Consider the following 20,335-nt stretch of genomic DNA (forward strand, 5'->3'; position numbering starts at 1 on the left):
TAGGGGCACTGCAGCAGGAGGATCGTTTGATTGCAGAAGGCTGAGGCTGCTGTCATCCTTGATTGTAGCACTGCACTCCAGCCTGGATGACAGAGGGAGACAGTGTCAAAAAAATATTTATCCTCTCCCTCTCCCCTCTCCCCTCTCCCCTCTCCCCTCTCCCCTCTCCCCTCTCCCCTCTCTTCTTTCTTCGGTCTACCTCTACTTCTTTCTTCAGTCTCCCTCTGTTGCTGAGGCTGGCCTGTACTGCCGTGATCTCAGCTCACCGCAACCTCTCTGCCTCGGGCTCCTGTGATACTCCTGCCTCGGCCTGCTGAGTGCCTGGGATTGCAGGTGCCCGCCACCACGCCTGACTGGTTTTTGTATTTTTGGTGGAGACGGGATTTCGCCATGTTGACCGGGCTGGTCTCCAGCTCCTGGCCTCGAGTGATCTGCCCGCCTCGGCCTCCCGAGGTGCTGGGATTGCAGACGGAGTCTCGCTCACTCAATGCTCAATGTTGCCCAGGCTGGAGTGCAGTGGCATGATCTCGGCTCACTACAACCTCCACCTCCCAGCCGCCTGCCTTGGCCTCCCAAAGTGCTAAGATTACAGCCTCTGCCCGGCCGCCACCCCGTCTAGGAAGTGAGGAGCATCTCTGCCTGGCCGCCCATCATCTGGGATGTGAGGAGCTCCTCTTCCCGGCTGCTGCATCTGGGAAGTGAGGAGCACCTCTGCCCGGCTGGCCCATCTGGGAAGTGAGGAGCTCCTCTGCCCGGCCGCCATCCCGTATAGGAAGTGAGGAGCGTCTCTGCCTGGCCGCCCATTGTCTGGGATGTGAGGAGCGCCTAGGCCCAGCCACCCCATCTGGGAAGTGAGGAGCGCCTCTGCCCGGCTGCCCCGTCTGGGAGGTGAGGAGCGCCTCTGACTGGCCGCCACCCCATCTGGGAGGAAGTGAGGAGCGCCTCTGCCCAGCTGCCCCTTCTGGGAAGTGAGGAGCGCTTCTGCCCAGCCACCCCGTCTGGGAGGTGAGGAGCACCTCTGCCCGGCTGCCCCGTCTGGGAGGTGAGGAGCGCCTCTGCCCGGCCACCCCATGTGGGAGGTGAGGAGCACCTCTGCCCGGCCGCCCCGTCTGGAAGGTAAGGAGCGCCTCTGCCTGGCCGCCACCCTGTCTGGGAGGAAGTGAGGAGCGCCTCTACCTGGCTGCCCCATCTGGGAGGTGAGGAGCGCCTCTGCCCGGCCGCCCCATCTGGGAGGTGAGGAGCGCCTCTGCCCGGCCGCCCGGTGTGGGAGGGGAGGAGCACCTATGCCCGGCCGCCCATTATCTGGGATGTGAGGAGCACCTCTGCCTGGCCACCCATCATCTGGGATGTGAGGAGCGCCTCTGCCTGGCCGCCCCATCTGGGAGGTGTACCCAACAGCACCGAAGAGACAGCGACCATCGAGAACAGGCCATGATGACGATGGCAGTTTTGTTGAAAAGAAAAGGGGGAAATTTGGGGAAAAGAAAGATCAGATTGTTACTGTGTCTGTGTAGAAAGAAGTAGGCATAGGTGACTCCATTTTGTTCTGTACTAGGAGAAATTCTTCTGCCTTGGGATGCTGTTGATCTATGGCCTTGCCCCCAGCCCCGTGCTCTCTGAAACATATGCTGTGTCAACTCAGGGTTAAATGGATTAAGGGCGGTGCAAGATGTGCTTTGTTAAACAGATGCTTGAAGGCAGCATGCTCTTTAAGAGTCATCACCACTCCCTAATCTCAAGTACCCAGGGGCACAAACACTGCAGAAGGCCGCAGGGACCTCTGCCTAGGAAAACCAGAGACCTTTGTTCATGTGTTTATCTGTTGACCTTCTCTCCACTATTATCCTATGACCCTGCCACATCCCCCTCTCCGAGAAACACCCAAGAATGATCAATAAATACGTAAAAAAAAAAATTATTTTGTGCTTCTTTATATGAGTTACATTAAAAATCTTCTTTTATAAATTGCAGTCCAGATTCCATGTTTAATACATTTCTTCCATGTGTTACTTGAGTGAAAATTTACGGGCTACATAAATGTGGCTGTTGTTTGGAAAGAAAATGTTGTGACATTAGTATGCACACAAGACCATGGGAAGTACAAACTAAAAATGCTTTTACTATGTTAGAAGACTTAAAATGACATGAAGTGATTCCAGTCTTTCTGTTGTTATTCTGATGTTTTAGCTATTTTAGATTTTGGGGTTTGGTTTTTTTTGTTTCATTGCCTTTCTACATAATTGGATAACCTTGTTAGTATCTGCAGAATGCCCTGATTAGGAAATGTGTTAACCCTATGTGTCAATTTGGTATAATTTCATATTGTTTTCATATTGTTTTATGTGGAGTCTTCCAATATATGTATATTGTATATGTGTCTGTATTTGGTGTCTTTGATTTATTTCATGAACATTTTGTAGTTTTAACATAATGGTTCTATGAATGTTTTGTTTGACACGTATTTCTTTGACTTTTTTTTTTTTTTTTGAGACACAGTCTCACTCTGTTGCCCAGGCTGGAGTACAGTGGTGTGATCTCGGCTCACTGCAACCTCCGTCTCCTGAGTTCAAGCAATTCTCCTCCCTCAGCCTCCCAATTAGCTGGGATTATGGGCACGTGCCATCACTCCTGTCTAATTTTTGTATTTTTAGTAGAGATGGGGTTTCACCATGTTGGCCAGGCTGGTCTCGAACTCCTGTCATCAGGTGACCTGCCCACCTTGGCCTCCCAAAGTGCTGGGATTACAGGCATGAGCCACCATGCCCAGCTGACCTATATTGTTAATGGAGCAATCATACATGGTATTTTATTTTTAATATCAGCTTTCATGTGTAAAGAAATATGCTAGATTATTATTATTATTATTTTTTTTTTGAGACAACGTCTTACTCTGTCACCCAGGTATAGTGCAGTGGAGCAATGTCAGCTAAGTGGAACTTCTGTCCTGCAGCTTTAAGTGACCCTCCCACCCCAGCTGCCTGAGTAGCTGAGACTGCAGGTGTGTGCCACCATGGCCGGCTAATTTTTGTGTTTTGTAGAGACAGGGTTTTGCCATGTTACCCATGCTGGTCTCAAACTCATGAGCTCAAGCAATCCACCTGCCTTGGCCTTTCAAATTGCTGGGATTACAGGCATGAGCTGCCATGCCTGGCCAGTGAAATATACAAGATTGCTGTATGTTGGCCGGCGCGGCAGCTCACGTCTGTAATCCCAGCACTTTGGGAGGCCGAGGCAGGTAGATCACGAGGCCAGGAGATTGCGACCATCCTGGCTAACACGGTGAAACCCCGTCTCCACTAAAAATACAAAAAATTCTGCAGGCGTGTTGGCGGGCGCCTGTAGTCCCAGCTACTCTGGAGGCTGAGGCAGGAGAATGGTGTGAGCCCGGGAGGCAGAGCTTGCAGTGAGCAGAGATCGCACCACTGCACTCCAGCCTGGGTGACAGAGTGAGACTCCGTATCAAAAAAAAAAAAAAAAAAAAGATTGCTGTATGTTGATCTTACACCTTGCCACCTTTACATTTTCCTTGTTTACAGATTTTTGTAGATTTTTTGGAATTTTCTACATAAAATTATTTCACCAGATTCTTATTGCTACCACACAGTGATTGGCTTAAAACAAGAAAAATTTATTTTTTTACAATTCTGTAGGTCACATATCTAATATGGGTCCACAGCTCTGTGATTCTTCATGAATCTCCAGGGGAGATTTTTTTTTCCTTACCCTTTGTAGGTTCCAGAGGCCACTTACATCCTTTGACTCATGGTCCACTTCCTCCATCTTTTTTCTGAGATGGAGTTTCGTTCTTGTGTCCCTGGATGGAGTGCAGTGGTGCAATCTCGGCTCACCGCAACTTCCACCTCCCTGATTCAAGCGATTCTCTTGCCTCAGCCTCACAAGTAGCTGGGACTACAGGCACGTGCCACCACGCCGGGCTAATATTTTTATTATTTTTAGTAGAGACGGGGTTTCACCGTGTTAACCAGGATGGTCTTGATCTCTTGACGTCGTGATCTGCCCGCCTCAGCCTCCCAAAGTACTGGGATTGCAGGCATGAGCCACCACACCTGGCCCACTTCCTCCATCTTTAAAGGTGAGATAAAATCTCTTTATCCCTCTATTTTCAACACATCACAACTGTCTGTCCCTTAGGGTCTACCTGCATCCTTCTGATATTGAACCTTGTGATTCTATCACTTTGACCATATAATCCAGAATAATGTCTATCTAAAGATCCTTAACTAGACCACATTTGCGAACTCCCCTTTGACATAGCCAGTAACACAGGTTACAGGGATGACCTGTGCAACCATCATATTTTCTGAGAGTACACTATTTTTTTCCTCCTGTCCTCAAGCCACTCTCCTTCCTCATTGCTACCACACAGTGATTGGCTTAAAAGAAGAAAAATCTATTCTTTTACAATTCTGTAGGTCACGTATCTAATATGGGTCCACAGTTCTGTGATTCTTCATGAATCTCCCAAAGTGCTGCTATTACAGTCCTCAGATACCACATCCAGCCTGTCACTTTTATTTCCTTTTCTTCCTTTATTTCACTGGCTGGAACTTTTCACACTGTGTGGAATAGTAGTGATAAGAGTGGACTTCCTTGCCTCATCCCCTACCCCTGGGGTAACCTTTATGCCTTTCATCAGAATGTATGATGATCCTTTATGAATTGGTGGGTGATCTTGACTTGAGGAAGTGTCCCATGACACTATTTTCCATACTGACTACAGTCTTGTTTTTCTGAAAAATAACTTTTTTTTACTGGCAACTGTCAAAAGAAATAATCACAATACTTAGAACAAGGGAAGAAACCCCCAGACAGATGGTTTTTTCTTTTCTTTTCTTTTTTTTTTTTTTTTTGAAAGAGAGTCTTGCTGTTGTTGCCCAGGCTGGAGTGCAATGGTGCAATCTTGGCTCACCACAACCTCTGCCTCCCGGGTTCAAGCAATTCTCCTGCCTCAGCCTCCTAAGTAGCTGGGATTACAGGCATGTGCCACCATACCCAGCTAATTTTTTATTTTTAGTAGACGGGGTTTCTCCATGTTGGTCAGGCTGCTCCCAAACTCCCGACCTCAGGTGATCCACCCACCTCAGCCTCCCAAAGTGCTGGATTACAGGCATGAGCTACTGCACCCGGCGTTTTTTTTTTTTTTTTTTTTTTAAATTCATCAGGCTGGAGCAGAGTTTAAACCAATCTGGGGTTACCATTCCAGCTATGGCCACAACCTGATCTCTACATCTTGGCCTTCTTTGCATTGGCTAGAAGCTGGCTCACTTCACCCAAGGGCCTAGTTTGATGGCATTCATGCTTTCCACAAGTTTGAGCATCCCTCGCTCCTGGCGCTGGTGGTGCCACTCAGTCATGGATTGGAGCATCCACTTGGTCTGGCACTTGTACAAATAGAAGCCGTAAATGACAACCTCGGTGAGGTCTGAAGACTCCAGAGCCTTCAGCACGAGCATGACCTTGCTCATCTGCTCAATGTAAGGGATTTGAGATCAGTCTGGGCCAAACATGGCTTCCAGCAGCTGCTTCTGGACCTGGAGCACCTCTGGATCTTTCAGGAAGTTTCACCCATGGCGGGATATTTCTACGTCCAGGATTGTTCCCAAATTGTAACCCTTACAAGCAAAACTATGCTCCCACGTGAGTCGGGCCTAAGTGTTCATCAGTATTTTCAATTCCCACCAAATGTATGAAGATTGCAATTTCTCCACAACCTTGCTTGTGAAGCAGGTTCACTGCACACTGGCTACCAACGTGTCGGAGTTGAGTGAGAGATAGTTCCATGCACACACAGTAAGTTACATGAAGTGAATTTGTTACACATTGGCAGCAAGGGACAGCAGATGCCTGGGGTTCGTGCATGCAGTTCCCGAAGGCTCAGGAAAACCACCCAGTGCAGATGCAGTCTCTGTGTATGCTCCACCTGCATCACAGCTGAGGGAGCCTGAAAGGTGGCCTGGCCCAGGTTTCATGCTCCAGGGATGCATGGCACATTGGCCTAAAGCAATGAAGGGCGTCCTGTTCCAGGGGGACTGGAACAGATTCTGTCCTTCTCTCGTCAGGATGGATGGGATCCTGTACTTCCCCTCAGGATGTTGCTTTTCTAGCACATTTTATATTCATTCTTGGGAACTACAAGTGAGAAGTCAGATGCAACTGGGCCAGTTCAACCCCACTTGAGTGCTGTCTTGCAGTCTCCCCACCAACCCAGTATCCCCTTAATAAATTTAGTCCATTTATGTGTGTACTGACTTTCCTGGATCTGGAGGTAGAGGCTGGTCTTAGGAGATTGAAGTAATACCTTGACTGGCAGAATCTCAGCGCAACATCATTGAGGTACAGCCAGTTGCATTTCACTAGGCTCAAGAGGACTGCTGCCTCAAGCAGGATAACCAGGTCTGCCTGGAGCAGTGCCATAGTCTGGGGTCCCAGTGACCTAGGTGAGAAGTTGGTACTCAGATCAAAGAAAACTTCTTCAGGTGACCCCACTGTCTCCAGCCAATAGTCCTGCTTGTGGGTCTTATGTATTTTTGTTTCAAAACTACCTGAGGTCCTGATGTGGGGTCCTTACCTCCTGTGCACAGTGACTCATGCCTATAATTCGAGTACTTTGGGAGTGTAGACAGAAGAAACACTTGACGCCAGAACTTGGACACCTGGCTGGGCAACAAAGTGAGACTCCATCTCTACAAAGTAATAATAATATAAAACTAAAAAGTTAGCACAGTCCAATGTCACAGGCCTGTATTTCCAGCTACTCGGGAGGCTGAGGTAGGAGGTGCCCATGATCCCAGGAAATCAAGGTTGTAGTGAGCTATGATTGTGCCACTGCACCCCAGCCTGGGTTTCACAGTGATTCCCTGTCTTTAAAAAAAAAAAATCTTAAACTAAATAATTTATACCTATTTTTAAAGTTACTGGCTTTTTTGAAAAGAAAGAGTTGGTGACCTGACTTCACACTGGCCTTAGTCCTGTATGCCCAAGGTGGTATCCCTAGAAAAGTTTCTGGAATTTAGCACAGGGTTGACCTCACCCTCTGGAGTAAATGGGGAATGTAAATGAAAAGTATTTCTAGCCAGGTGTGGTGGCTCACGCCTGTAATCACAGCACTTTGGGAGGCCGAGGCGGGCGGATCACGAGGTCAGGAGATCGAGACCACGGTGAAACCCCGTCTCTACTAAAAATACAAAAAAAATTAGCCGGGCATGGTGGTGGGTGCCTGTAGTCCCAGCTACTCGGGAGGCTGAGGCAGGAGAATGGCGTGAACCCGGGAGGCGAAGCTTGCAGTGAGCCAAGATCATGCCACTACACTCCAGCCTGGGCAACAGAGCAAGACTCTGGCTCAAAAAAAAAAAAAAATAGTATTTCTATTCTGTGGGGCATTGACATGATACTACACATTCCACTCTGGCAGGGTTTAGCATTTCACACTTTAGCTTCCATCCCCTTCACAGATAGTTCCAAAGTGTCTTAATTCCTAAAGTTTGTCTTTCTGGCTGGGCACGGCGGCTCAGGCCTGTAATCCCAACACTCTGGGAGGCCAAGGTGGGCGGATCACCTGAGGTCAGAAGTTCAAGACCAGCATGGCCATGGTGAAACCCCGTCTCTACTAAAAATACAAAAAATTAGCCGGGCATGGTGGTGCGCGCCTGTAATCCCAGCTACTTGGGAGACCCAGGCAGGAGAATCGCTTGAACCCAGAAGGCATACGTTGCAGTGAGCCGAGATCACATAATTGCACTTCAGCCTGGGCAACAAGAGTGAAACTCTCTCTCAAAAAAAAAAAAAAAAAAAAATGGGGGCCGGGCGCGGTGGCTCACACCTGTAATCCCAGCACTTTGGGAGGCCGAGGCGGGCGGAACACGAGGTCAGGAGATAGAGACCATCCTGGCTAACACGGTGAAATCCCGTCTCTACTAAAAATACAAAAAAATTAGCCGGGCGTGGTGGCGGACGCCTGTGGTCCCAGCTATTTGGGAGGCTGAGGCCGGAGAATGGCGTGAACCCGGGAGGCAGAGCTTGCAGTGAGCCGAGATCATGCCACTGCACTCCAGCCTGGGTGACAGAGCGAGACTCCGTCTCAAAAAAAAAAAAAGTCTTTCTTTCGTTCTTTCTTGTCTCTCCCTTTTTCTCACACACAGGCACAGACACCTACATTCTTTGTTGCGCTATTTTCTCTCTAGTCTTATTTTCTTTCTTTCTTTTTCTTTTTTTTGAGACAGAGCCTCACTCCACCAGGCTGGAGTGTAGTGGTGCGATCTCGGCTCACTGCAACCCCACCTCCAGGGTTCAAGTGATTCTCCTGCCTCAGCCTCCCGAGTAGCTGGGACTACAGGCGCCCACCACCACACCCAGCTAATTTTTGTATTTTTAGTAGAGACAGGGGTTTCACCATGTTGGCCAGGATGGTCTCGATCTCCTGACCTCGTGATTCGCCCGGCTCGGCCTCCCGAAGTGCTGGGATTACAGGCGTGAGCCACCGCGCCCGGCCTTGTCTTTCTTTTCGCTTTCTTTTCACACTCTCTTCTCTCTCTGCTTCCAGAGTAGTTGGGACTTAAAATTTATTTTAATAACAGGAATTCTCGTGGATCTAATCACCAACCGATTTTGCTCTGCCCAAGCAAGATCTGTTTCCAGACTGCTGAGCAGATCTCGCCGCCAAAACCCTAAAACAGGATCGCTGAGTCAGACTGACATAAGCACAGACCCTCCCTGAGCCCGCCCTGTCCCGGCCCCACCCTCGGCCCCCGGCCCGGCCTGTACTTTGCGCGCGCAATTTCCTGCAGACCCGGAAGTTGAGATCGTGGAGTGAACGTTTCGCGCGCTTTTTCTGTAGACCCGGCAGCCGTTTGCGTGGAAAGACCGTCTAGCCGCCACCTGTGAGTTTGCCTTTGTCTAGATTAAATTTAGGCTGCCCAGTTCCTGTGTGCTTCTTACACCCGCGATCTGAGGGCTCACGCAGACCTTGAAGTCCCGGCATCGCTTCATCCATTCCAAGTAAATTCAGGGTTCTCTAGAGAGTCTGGAGGTCGCTTCCCTGCGTGTTAAAACCGCTTGGAGGCTTCTAGGCCGGGCGCGGTGGCTCATGCCTGTAATCCTGGCACTTTCCTATTTTTTTTCGTTTTTTTGTAATTATTCAGTCTGTAGTTGGTTGAATCCATTGATGTGTACCCCAGAGATACCAAGGGCTGACTTTAGACTGTATCTGCTTGTTAGTCACTTAATAGTCTTTTTTTTTTTTCCTGAGACTGAGTTTTGCTCTTGTTGCCCAGGCTGGAGTGCAATGGCGTGATCTCGGCTTACTGCAAACTCCGCCTCCCGGATTCAAGCGATTCTCCCGCCTCGGCCTCCCAAGTAGCTGGGATTACAGGCCTGCGCCACCATGCCTCTCTAATTTTGTATTTTTAGTAGAGATGGGGGTTTCACCATGTTGGCCAGGCTGGTCTCGAACTCCTGACCTCAGGTGATCTGCCCGCCTCATCCTTCCAAAGTACTGGGATTGCAGGCATGCCACCACACTTAGCCAATAGCCTTCTTTTTGATGAGATCCACTTTTATGGTATCTCAGTGCTTTTTTTAATGTAACCCTTTTTTTTTCCCCCTTAACAATGCCCTCCACGCACATAAGTATTGATGCTGACAATTTGGTTTTTTGGTTTTTTTTGAGACAGAGTCTCACTCTGTCGCTGAGGCTGGAGTGCAGTGGCACTGTGTTGGCTCACTGCAACCTCTGTCTCCTAGGTTCAAGCAATTCTCCTGCCTCAGTCTTCCGAGTAGCTGGGATTACAGGTGTCCACCACCACGCCCGGCTAATTTTTATATTTTTAGTAGAGACAGGGTTTCACCGTGTTGGCCAGGCTGGTCTTGAACTCCTGACCTCAGGCAATCCACGCGCCTTGGCCTCCCAAAGTGCTGGGATTACAGGCGTGAGCCACAACGCCAGGCCTTGATGCTGACAATTTGGATATGCCAGTGAGAAGCTGTAACATGGAGTCTTTAAGTGGAATTAATAGGGATCAGTACTGATGGAGGTTTCAGGCATCCGTTGGGGCTCTTGGAACATCGTGCACATCGATGAAAGGATTCTACTATATTCTGTATCTAGAATTGAGCACCGTGATCCACAGAGGGCTGAGGGGCCTGTGCTCTGCATGAGCTTTGGTCAGGATGAGGTCTGTGCTTTTTTTTTTTTTTTTTTTTTTTAGATAGAGTCACATTCTGTCACCCAGGCTGGAGTGCAGTGTCACAATCTTGGCTCACTACAACCTCTGCCACCAGGGATCAAGCAATTCTCCTGCCTCAGCCTCCTGAGAGCTGGGATTACAGGTGCCTGCCACTGCCCAGCTAAGTTTTGTATTTTTAGGAGAGTTGGGGTTTCACCGTCTTGGCCAGGCTGGTCTTGAACTCCTGACCTCGTGATCGACCTGCCTCGGCCTCCCAAAGTGCTGGGATTACAGGCATGAGCCACTGCGCCTGGACTTTTTTTTTCTTTTTTAAGACGGAGTTTCACCCTGTCACCCAGGCTGGAGTGCAATGGCGCAATCTTGGCTCACTGTAACCTCTGCCTCCCGAGTTCAAGGGATTCTTCTGCCTCAGCTTCCTGAGTAGCTGAGATTCCAGGCCCGTGTCACCACGCCCAGCTAATTTTTTGTATCTTTAGCAGAGACGAGGGTTTCACTATGTTGGCCAGGCTGATCTCAAACTCCTGACCTCATGATCTGCCCGCCTCGGCCTCCCAAAGTGCTAGGATTATAGGTGGGAGCCACCGCACCCAGCCAAGTCTGTGCTTTTAAGGGGAGCTCAGTCCAGCCCAGCTCCACACTGCTGCAGTGTGTGTGTCACTCACCAGGAGAGAGGAGAGAGTTTTGAGGAAGGGAGTAAAAAACTCACTTGCTGATTTTCCTATAGGAGATCAACAGTAGGCAGCAGAGGACCATCTTTCCAGAAGGTTAGGTCTTCCCTTTTTGTGTGGCTATGGCACAGGAAGTGGGTGTGTTGATTCTAAGCCCTAAACAGCATTATTTTTGATACTAGGGTTCACTTTCAAAGAGACATATTATGCAAGGAAGCAACTCGGAAGAGGAAAGAAAAGAAGTCAGGAATGGCTCTTACTCAGGTAAGGCAATATTCTCAGTGGATTGTTCTGTCCCTGTTTCTTCCTGAAATGCCAGGCATTGGAGTTGCTAATCTCTGACTCTGAAGCATCCTGCCTGACCCATTTCATTGCACTTACCCATGGCTTCTTCCAGTCCCTTTCACTTCCACTTGAGATTCCAGTTCCCTATGACCCAGTGACATGAACTTGGGAAGAGGTTCCACTGGGCATGGTCCTGGGAAGGGCTCACACCCAGACATGGATGGAGACGAGGTGTGGGCCTTGTGGTGTCAGTGCTGTTGGGCAGCAGGGATTGTTCAGGGGCCACATCTGGATGCACTGTGAGTGTTCTGTGGACTAGGCCTAGAGAAGCTGCATGTGGAATTCCTTTTTTTTTTTTTTTGAGACAGAGTCTTGCACTGTTGGCCAGGCTGGAGTGTGGTTTTGTGATCTCAGCCGTATAAATGTATATGTATACTAGTGTATATGAGTGTTAGTATATACATGTATAAGTGTGTACATGTGATGTGTTTGCATGAGTGCACAGATGAGCAAACCTATAGTTTTTTATAAATAGCATGTCATCATTATATATATATTTTTATCAGTTGAAATTACATCTATTCATCAGGATGTTCAAATTTTTCTACACTATCATGTATGATGATATGAGGCATCATACCTGATAGTGGCTATAAGAGGCAATGGCTATAAAAATAGTATAGTAACTTATTATGGGGATATTATATGTATGCATATATAATGAACTATTAGGCAATTCCATGTTTTTAATCCTTGAAGTTGTTTTAAATTTACTGAATTAGGTAATTGTCAATTTACTTTTGATGCTGATCTGTTACTTAACTGATTCTTTAGGTTTGATTCTCATGCTCAGACACCTGCGATCTGGTGCTTACTCTGTTGTTCAGTGCTCACACCTGGGGCAAGGTAGCATGTAGGTGAAAGAGTTGTCTCTTCAGTAAGATAGGAACAGATTATTCTTTCATTGGCTTTTGTTGCTATACCAATTAGTTCATGTAAATCATTTAGAATAGTGCCCATCACGTGGGAAATGTTCTATTCAGCCATTGCTATTGTTATCATCACAGTTTTCAGATTTTGACCATTTTTTATTTATGTTCTTTGAGACAGGGTCTTGCCTTGTCACCCAGGCTGGAGTGCAATGGTGCAATCTTGGCTCACTGCAACCTCTGCCTCCTGGCTTCAAGCCATTGTCCTGCCTCAGCCTTCTGAGTAGCTGGGATTACAGGTGCACACCTCCTTGCCCAGCTAATTTTTTGTATGTAGTAGAGATGGGGTTTCACCATGTTAGCCAGTCTGGTCTCGAACTCCTTACCTCGTGATCCACCTGCCTCAGCCTCCCAAAGTGCTGGAATTACAGGCATGAGCCAGTGCGCCCGGCCCAGATTTTGACCATTTTTAAAAACCACAATAAGTCAGATGTGGTAGCTCATGCCTGTAATCCCAGCATTTTTGGAGGCTGAGGTGGGAGGATCACTTGAGCTTAGGCATTTGAGACAAGCTTGGACAGACTGGTGAGACTCTATCTCTACAAAACATACAAAAATTAGCTGGGCATAGTGGTGTGAGCCTGTAGTCCCAGCTACTCGGGAGGCTGAGGTTAGAGGATCGCTTGAGCCTGGGAGGCAGAGGTTGCAGTGGGTCGACATCACACCCCTGCACTCCAGTCTGGGAAACAGAGTAAGATCCTATCTCAAAAAAAAAAAAAGAAATCACTGTAGACATTGTCATCTCTGAAGACACTACTTGTATCTCAGGTAGATACTAAATGTCACTTGATGTGTCAAAAATAATACCTAACATTTCTTTCTTTTTTTTTTTTTTTTTTTTGAGACGGAGTCTCACTCTGTCGCCCAGGCTGGAGTGCAGTGGCGCTATCTCAGCTCACTGCAAGCTCCCTCCTGGGTTTGCGCCATTCTCCTGCCTCAGCCTCTGGAGTAGCTGGGACTACAGGCCCCCGCCACCACACCTGGCTAATTTTTTTGTATTTTTAGTAGAGACGGGGTTTCACCATGTTGGCCAGGATGGTCTTGATCTCCTGACCTCGTGATCCAACCGCCTTGGCCTCCTAAAGTGCTGGGATTACAGGCATGAGCCGCCGTGCCCAGCAATAATACCTAACATTTCTATAGAGATAACCCTGGTTTAATTTTTTGTTTGTATTGCTTGTATTATCCACAAAATGAGACGTCTACTCTGATTTAAAGAATGTCATCACTCCTTATGGAAAAGTATAATAAAACACAATCACAGACACATAACTAGTTCAAGAATACTTTCATGTGGATTTGTCACAGTGCTCACTTCAGTGGAGTCAGTCCTTACAACCGTCTTCTCATTCTATTTGGAGATAAGTACTCTCTCCATACCCTGTTTTTGAAATGTGGATTTCCTTTTAGGGGCAATTGTCATTCAGGGATGTGGCCATAGAATTCTCTCAGGAGGAGTGGAAATGCCTGGACCCTGGGCAGAAAGCTTTATACAGGGATGTGATGTTAGAGAACTACAGGAACCTGGTCTCCCTAGGTGAGGATAATGTCCCTCAGAAGCCTGCATCTGCTCTGGTATATCTTTTTGCATTTTCTCTTGTGTGTCTCTCGGGAGCCCCTGCATTGCTTGACTGAGATTGAAACCTGTTGACTAAGAAATGAAAAGCATTATGCTTTCTGAACTTGAAATGTCCCCTTACACCAGCCAGACCAACATGGTGAAACCCCATCCCTACTAAAAATACAAAGATTAGTTAGGCATGGTGGAGCATGCCTGTATTCCTGGCTACTCGGGAGGCTGAGGCAGGAGAATCACCTGAACCTGGGAGGCAGGGGCTGCAGTGAGCTGAGATCATGCCACTGCGCTCAAGCCTGGGTGACAGAGTGAGACTCGTCTCAAAAAAAAAAAAAAAGAAAGAAAAGAAATGTCCCCTTTCTTCAGATATTCTGCTTCCTTCATGATTCATCATTGGTGGCACCAGGGCTGAAGTATGCATGAAACCTTATGACAGACTTAAAAATTATCCAGTTCCCTGTTTTCTACCTGTGTGCTTTTGATTCAGTAGTTCTTGAAAGGGGGCTTGATGTCTACATGTTACAATGTTCCCTCAGCATTCAGAAGGAGACAGTCAGTGGATGAATTTGTGAAATATTATTCTTGATTAATTTGTAATATGCTCTCTCCTACCTAAATATAGGGCTTGGACTTTGGAGATGCCACAGCACACATTTATTCTTTCTTTTTATAAATAGGAATCTGTCTTCCTGGCCTGAGTGTTACCTCCATGTTGGAGCAAAAGAGAGATCCCTGTACTCTGCAGAGTGAAGTGAAAATAGCAAACAATCCAGATGGCAGGGAGTGCATCAAAGGGGTGAACACAGGTGAGAGCTTGGGTGGGCAGAGTGGAGGCCCCATAATTTTTGTTTTCTGAGAAGGGTCTCACTCTGTCATCCAGGCTAGAGTGCAGTGGCAATCATGGCTCACAGCAGCCTTAAACTCCTGGACTTAAGGGATCCTTCTGGCTGGGTCTTCCAAAGTGTTGGGATTACAGGCTTGAGCCACTATACTCTGCAAAGCCACACTATTACATAGTGTTTGGGAAACTCTGCAAGTAGGAGAATTCTGTGGGAAAACCAAAGTTGAAATCCTTTGAGTTGTGAACAGACATTTTTCATTTTCTTTTTTCTGTTTTGAGATAGTGTCTCTCTCCTGTCACCCAGGCTAGAGTGCAGTGGCATGATTATGGCTGGCTGCAGCCTCACCTTCCAGGGCTCACATGATTCTCCCACCACAGCCTTCTGAATAGCTGGGACTAAGTGTGTACACCACCATGCCTATCTAGTTTTTTGTATTTTTAGTAGAGATGGAGTTTTGCCATATTACCCAGGCTGGTCTTGAACTCCTGACCTCAAGTGATCCACCCGCCTCCGCCTCCCAAAGTGCTGGGATTACAGGCATGAGCCACTGTGCCCAGCCTCACATAATGATTTTTGAGTTCTAATTAACTTTCTCAGTTCTTCTTTATCTAGGAAAGCCTAAATTATTTTTGTAGATGAGTTTTGCTAAATATAGTATTCTTCATTGATGTTTTTCTTATTTTTCTTCTTTTTTTTTTTGAGACAGTCTCACTCTGTCACCCAGGCTGGAGTGCAGTGGCATGATCTTGGCTCACTGCAAGCTCTGCCTCCTGGGTTCACGCCATTCTCCTGCCTCAGCCTCCCAAGTAGCTGGGACTACAGGCTCCCGCCACCATGCCTGGCTAATTTTTTTTGTATTTTTAGTAGAGACGGGGTTTCACCGTGTTAGCCAGGATGTTCTCAATCTCTTGACCTCATGATCCACCCACCTCAGCCTCCCAAAGTTCTGGGATTACAGGCATGAGTCACCGTGCCTGGCCCTTATTTTTCTTTAAGCACTTTCAGTATCACTTCACTGCCTTCTACCCTGAAGATACCTGCTGGAAAAATACACATAGACATACAGTTTCCTATTATATGTCAAGTCTCTTTTTTTGTTGATGCTATCTAACTTTGTCTCTGTCTCTCTTTGACTTTTGATAATTTCCTTACATTATGTCCCTGTGTGAATGTCTTTGGGTTAATTTTAGTAATGGTGAAGCTTCTTGAATTTGTATATTCAGTTCTTTCCTCAGATGTGTGATGTTTTAACATTATTTCTTCAGTTGTGGCTTTTCATCCTTTGTCATCTTCGTATGAATCTCCAATAGTTTGTATATTGTTCCACCTTATAGTCTCTCAAAAATGTATTAGGGTTTGTAAGGTTTTCTTCATCATGTTTTCTTTGTGGTCTTTGGAACTGATACTTTTGAATAACTTATCTTTCAGTTTGCTCATTGTTTTCCATTCCTTTTGCTATCTGCTGTTAAACCCTCTAATGGATTTTTACATCAGTTACTGTATTTCAGCTCCAGAATTTCTGTTCTCTTGTTTTTAATGATTTCCCCTGCGTTTGTTATCCTCATTCTTTTCACATACTGTTTTTCTGATTTTATTTAGTTTTCTATTTCTGTTATCTTTTAGTTTGGTGTCTGGAGTTTTATTTATTTATCTATTTATTTGTTATTCTTTTAGCCATATTTTCTCATCTTTTCATAGGCCTTGTGTGGTAGTTTTTGGTTTAGGTTTGGTAAAACAACCACTTTTTTCAGTTATTTTTTATAATGTGCAGTGGGAGACCTTAGTTATTGTAAGGGTGTGGGAACACTCCATTCTTTTCTGGGATGTATCTTTCCTGACTTTGTGAATGTACTATTACAAATATCTACACTGCTGCTCTTAAATATCTTATTTTCCTTAAGAGGCTTATCCCTGCTTTTTCACAGAAGCTGTTAGTTACTCTTGTATTTGTCAGCTTATAATCTCTCTCAAGCTCTCCCTTAATTCCCCTGACTCCTGCAGATTCCAGATGCTTCGGTACATCACCTCACTCCCTTGTGTTTTCTGCATTACCAACATGTTATACAAAGTATGCTGATACTGGCTGGGCACAGTGGCCCACGCCTGTATTCCCAGCACTTTGGGAGGCTGAGGCAGGTGGATCACGAGGTCAGGAGTTTGAGACCAGCCTGGCCAACATAATGAAACCCCATCTCTACTAAAAATACAAAAAGTTAGCCAGGCATGGTGGCAGGCACCTGTAATCCCAGCTACTCAGGAGGGAGAATTGCTTAAACCCAGGAGGCAGAGGTAGTAGTTAACTGCAATCACGCCATTGCACTCCAGCCTGGGTGACAGTGCGAGACTCCATCTCAATAAAAACAAAGTATGCTGATACTTTCAATATCTGAGTGAAGTGATGCAGAATCTTGTTTTCTGTCAGACTTTAAACATGCCAGAATCAGGGATTAAGTTCCAAAATTTTCTTGCTTTTCTAGAGAAAAGTTCTAAATCAGGAAGCAATGCAGGAAACAGTTCACTTAAAAATCAACATGGATTAACTCTTCAGTTACATCTGACTGAATGGCAGCCATTTCAAGCTATAAGGAATATTTATGGATGTAAGCATGTTGAAAAATCTATCAGTGACAATTCCTCAGTTTCACCAGTTCAAATAAGTTTTTCCAGTGTCAAAACCCATATTTTTAATAACTACAGAAATGATTTTCTTTTTTCTACATTACTCCCACAAGAACAGAAAGCACACATTAGGGAAAAGCCTTATGGATGTAATGAGCATGGGAAAGTCTTCAGAGTGTCTTCAAGCCTTACTAACCATGAAGTAGTCCACATTGCAGATAAAACTTACAAATGTAGTGACTGTGGCGAGATCTTTAGTAGCAATTCAAACTTTGCACAACATCAACGAATCCATACTGGAGAGAAGCCTTACAAATATAATGAATGTGGCAAAGTCTTCAATCAGAATTCACACCTTGCACAACATCAGAAAATTCATACTGGAGAGAAACCTTACAATAACAATGAATGTGAGAAAGTCATTAGTCACCATGCCTACCTTGCACAACATAGGAAAATTCATACTGGAGAGAAGCCTTACAAATGTAGTGAATGTGGCAAAGCATTTAGTGTGTGTTCCAGTCTTACTGCTCATCTTGTAATCCACACTGGAGAGAAACCTTATGATTGTAAGGAATGTGGCAAGGTCTTCAGGCACAAGTCTTCCCTAACCACTCATCAGACAGTTCATACTGGAGAAAGACCATACAAATGTAATGAATGTGGCAAGGTCTTTATTGGCAATTCACGCCTTGCACGACATAGGAAAATTCATACGGGGGGGAGGCGTTACAAATGTAATGAATGTGGCAAAGCATTTAGAACATGTTCAGATCTCACTGCCCATCTTCTAATCCATACTGGAGAGAAACCTTATGAATGTATAGACTGTGGCAAGGTCTTCAGGCACAAGTCTTCCCTAACCTATCACTGTAGAATTCATACTGGAGAGAAGCCTTACAAATGCAATGAATGTGGCAAGGTCTTCAGTCAGAATTCAAACCTTCAACGACATAGGAAAATTCATACTGGAGAGAAGCTTTACAAATGTAATGAATGTGGCAAGGTCTTCCGTCAGAATTCACACCTTGCACAACATAGGAATATTCATACTGGAGAGAAGCCTTACAGTTGTAATGAATGTGGCAAGGTCTTCCGTCGGAATTCACACCTTGTGCGACATAGGAATATTCATACTGGAGAGAAGCCTTACAGTTGTAATGAATGTGGCAAGGTCTTCAGTCGGAATTCACACCTTGTGAGACATAGGAATATTCATACTGGAGAGAAGCCTTACAGTTGTAATGAATGTGGCAAGGTCTTCAGTCGGAATTCACACCTTGCGTGACATAGGAATATTCATACTGGAGAGAAGCTTTACAAATGTAATGAATGTAGCAAGGTCTTCAGTCGGAATTCACGCCTTGCACAACATAGGAATATTCATACTGGAGTGAAGCCTTACAGTTGTAATGAATGTGGCAAGGTCTTTAGTAAAAATTCCATCCTAGTACAACATTGGAGTATTCATACCAGAGAGAAGCCTTAAAAATTTAGTGAAACTGGCAGGGCGCGGTGGCTCACACCTGTAATCCCAGCACTTTGGGAGTCTGAGGTGGGTGGATCATGAGGTCAGGAGATTGAGACCATCCTGGCTAACAGTGAAACCCCATCTCTACTAAAAATACAAAAAAAAAAAATTAGCTGGGTGTGGTGGCAGGCACCTGTAGTCCCAGCTACTCAGGAGGCTGAGGCAGGAGGATGGCATGAACCTGGGAGGCAGAGCCTCCAGTGAACCGAGTGAGCCACTGCACTCCAGCCTAGGTGACAGAGTGAAACTCCATCTCAAAAAAAAAAAAAAGTTAGTGAAGCTGCCAAGCATGGTGGCTCATGCCTTTAATCCCAGTACTTTGGGAGGCCAAGGTGGCCAGATCACCTGAGGTTAGAAGTTCGAGACCAGCCTGACCAACATGGAGAAACCCCGTCTCTACTAAAAATACAAAATTAGCTGACTAAGGTGGCAGGCACCTGTGATCCCAGCTACTCACGAGGCTGAGGCAGGAGAATTGCTTGAACCTGGGAGGCGGAGGTTGTGGTGTGCCGAGATTGCAACATTGCACTCCAGCTTGGGCAAGAGGGGCAAAACTCGTTAAAAAAAAAAAAAATTATGAAGCCTTACAAAAGTAATAAATATGGCAAAGAATTTCATATGAAATCATGCCTCTCTACCCATCTATTAATCCATACTGGAAGGAAACCATACCAATATAAAGAATACAAGAAGATCTTCAGGCACATGTTTTCCCTAACCTCTCATCAAGAGAATTCACACTGGTGATTGACCTTAAACATGTAACAAGTGTGGCAAGGTCTTCACTTAAAATACACACCTTGTAAACTATCACAGAATCCATACTGGAGAGAAATCTTACAAATGAATGACAGCATCTTCAAATAAAATGCACATCTGGCACAACATTGGAAAATTCATACTGTAGAGATACCTTTTAAATGTAGCAAATGTGGCAAAGTCAAAGTCACAATTCACATCTTGCACATCAAATAATTCATACTGGAGGCTGGGTGCGGTGGCTCATGCCTGTAATCCCAGCACTTTGGAAGGCTGAGGCAGATGGATCAGTTGAGGTCAGGAGTTTGAGACCAGCCTGACCAATGTGTTGAAACCCCATCACTACTAAAAATAAAAAAAATTAGCTGGGTGTGGTGGTGGGTGTCTGTAATCCTAGCTACTCAGGAGGCTGAGGCAGGAGAATCACTCAAACCTGGGAGATGGAGGTTGCAGTGAGCCAAGAATGTGCTACTACACTCCAGCCTGTGTGACAGTGAGATTCTGTCTCAAAAAAAAAAAAAAGAATTCATACTGGAAGGAAGCATTACAAATGTAATGAATGCGGCAGAGCATTGAGAGGGTGTGTTCAGGTCTTACTGTTCATTTTGTAATCTGTAGTGGAGAGAAGTCTTTTTTTTTTTTTTTCCCGAAACAGAGTCTCACTCTGATGCCCAGGCTGGAGTGCAGTGGTGCAATCTCAGCTCGCTGCAACCTCCACCTCCTGGGTTCAAGCAATTCTCCTGCCTTTACCTCCCAAGTAGCTAGGACTACAAGCACATGATGCCATCATGCCTGGCTAATTTTTTGTATTTTTAGTAGCGACGGGGTTTCACTGTGTTAGCCAGGCTGGTCTCGATCTCCTGA

The 20,335-nt window shown here is 46.0% G+C and overlaps 1 protein-coding gene and 1 pseudogene across 2 annotated transcripts; one reads left to right on the forward strand and one right to left on the reverse strand.

The window, feature by feature from the left end:
• Positions 1 to 5,282: 5,282 nt before the first annotated feature.
• LOC100457784 (developmental pluripotency-associated 5 protein-like) lies at positions 5,283 to 6,435 on the reverse strand (annotated as a pseudogene).
• Positions 6,436 to 8,594: 2,159 nt separating this feature from the next.
• On the forward strand, positions 8,595 to 19,293 carry ZNF534 (zinc finger protein 534). 2 transcript variants are annotated; one of them, XM_054541148.2, is made up of 5 exons: positions 8,595 to 8,897; positions 11,053 to 11,134; positions 13,555 to 13,681; positions 14,398 to 14,526; positions 17,040 to 19,293. In XM_054541148.2, the coding sequence occupies exons 2-5, from the start codon at positions 11,120 to 11,122 to the stop codon at positions 18,467 to 18,469; spliced, it is 1,701 nt and encodes a 566-aa protein (XP_054397123.2). In that variant the 5' UTR covers positions 8,595 to 8,897; positions 11,053 to 11,119; the 3' UTR covers positions 18,470 to 19,293. The 2 variants fall into 2 exon arrangements, with proteins under 2 accessions (XP_054397123.2, XP_063576353.1); XM_063720283.1 differs by lacking the exon at positions 13,555 to 13,681 and having other exon boundaries at positions 8,766 to 8,897.
• The last annotated feature ends 1,042 nt before the right edge of the window (positions 19,294 to 20,335 follow it).

This window comes from Pongo abelii, chromosome 20 (genome assembly GCF_028885655.2).
Source record: "Pongo abelii isolate AG06213 chromosome 20, NHGRI_mPonAbe1-v2.0_pri, whole genome shotgun sequence".
NCBI classification, from domain to species: Eukaryota; Metazoa; Chordata; class Mammalia; order Primates; family Hominidae; genus Pongo; species Pongo abelii.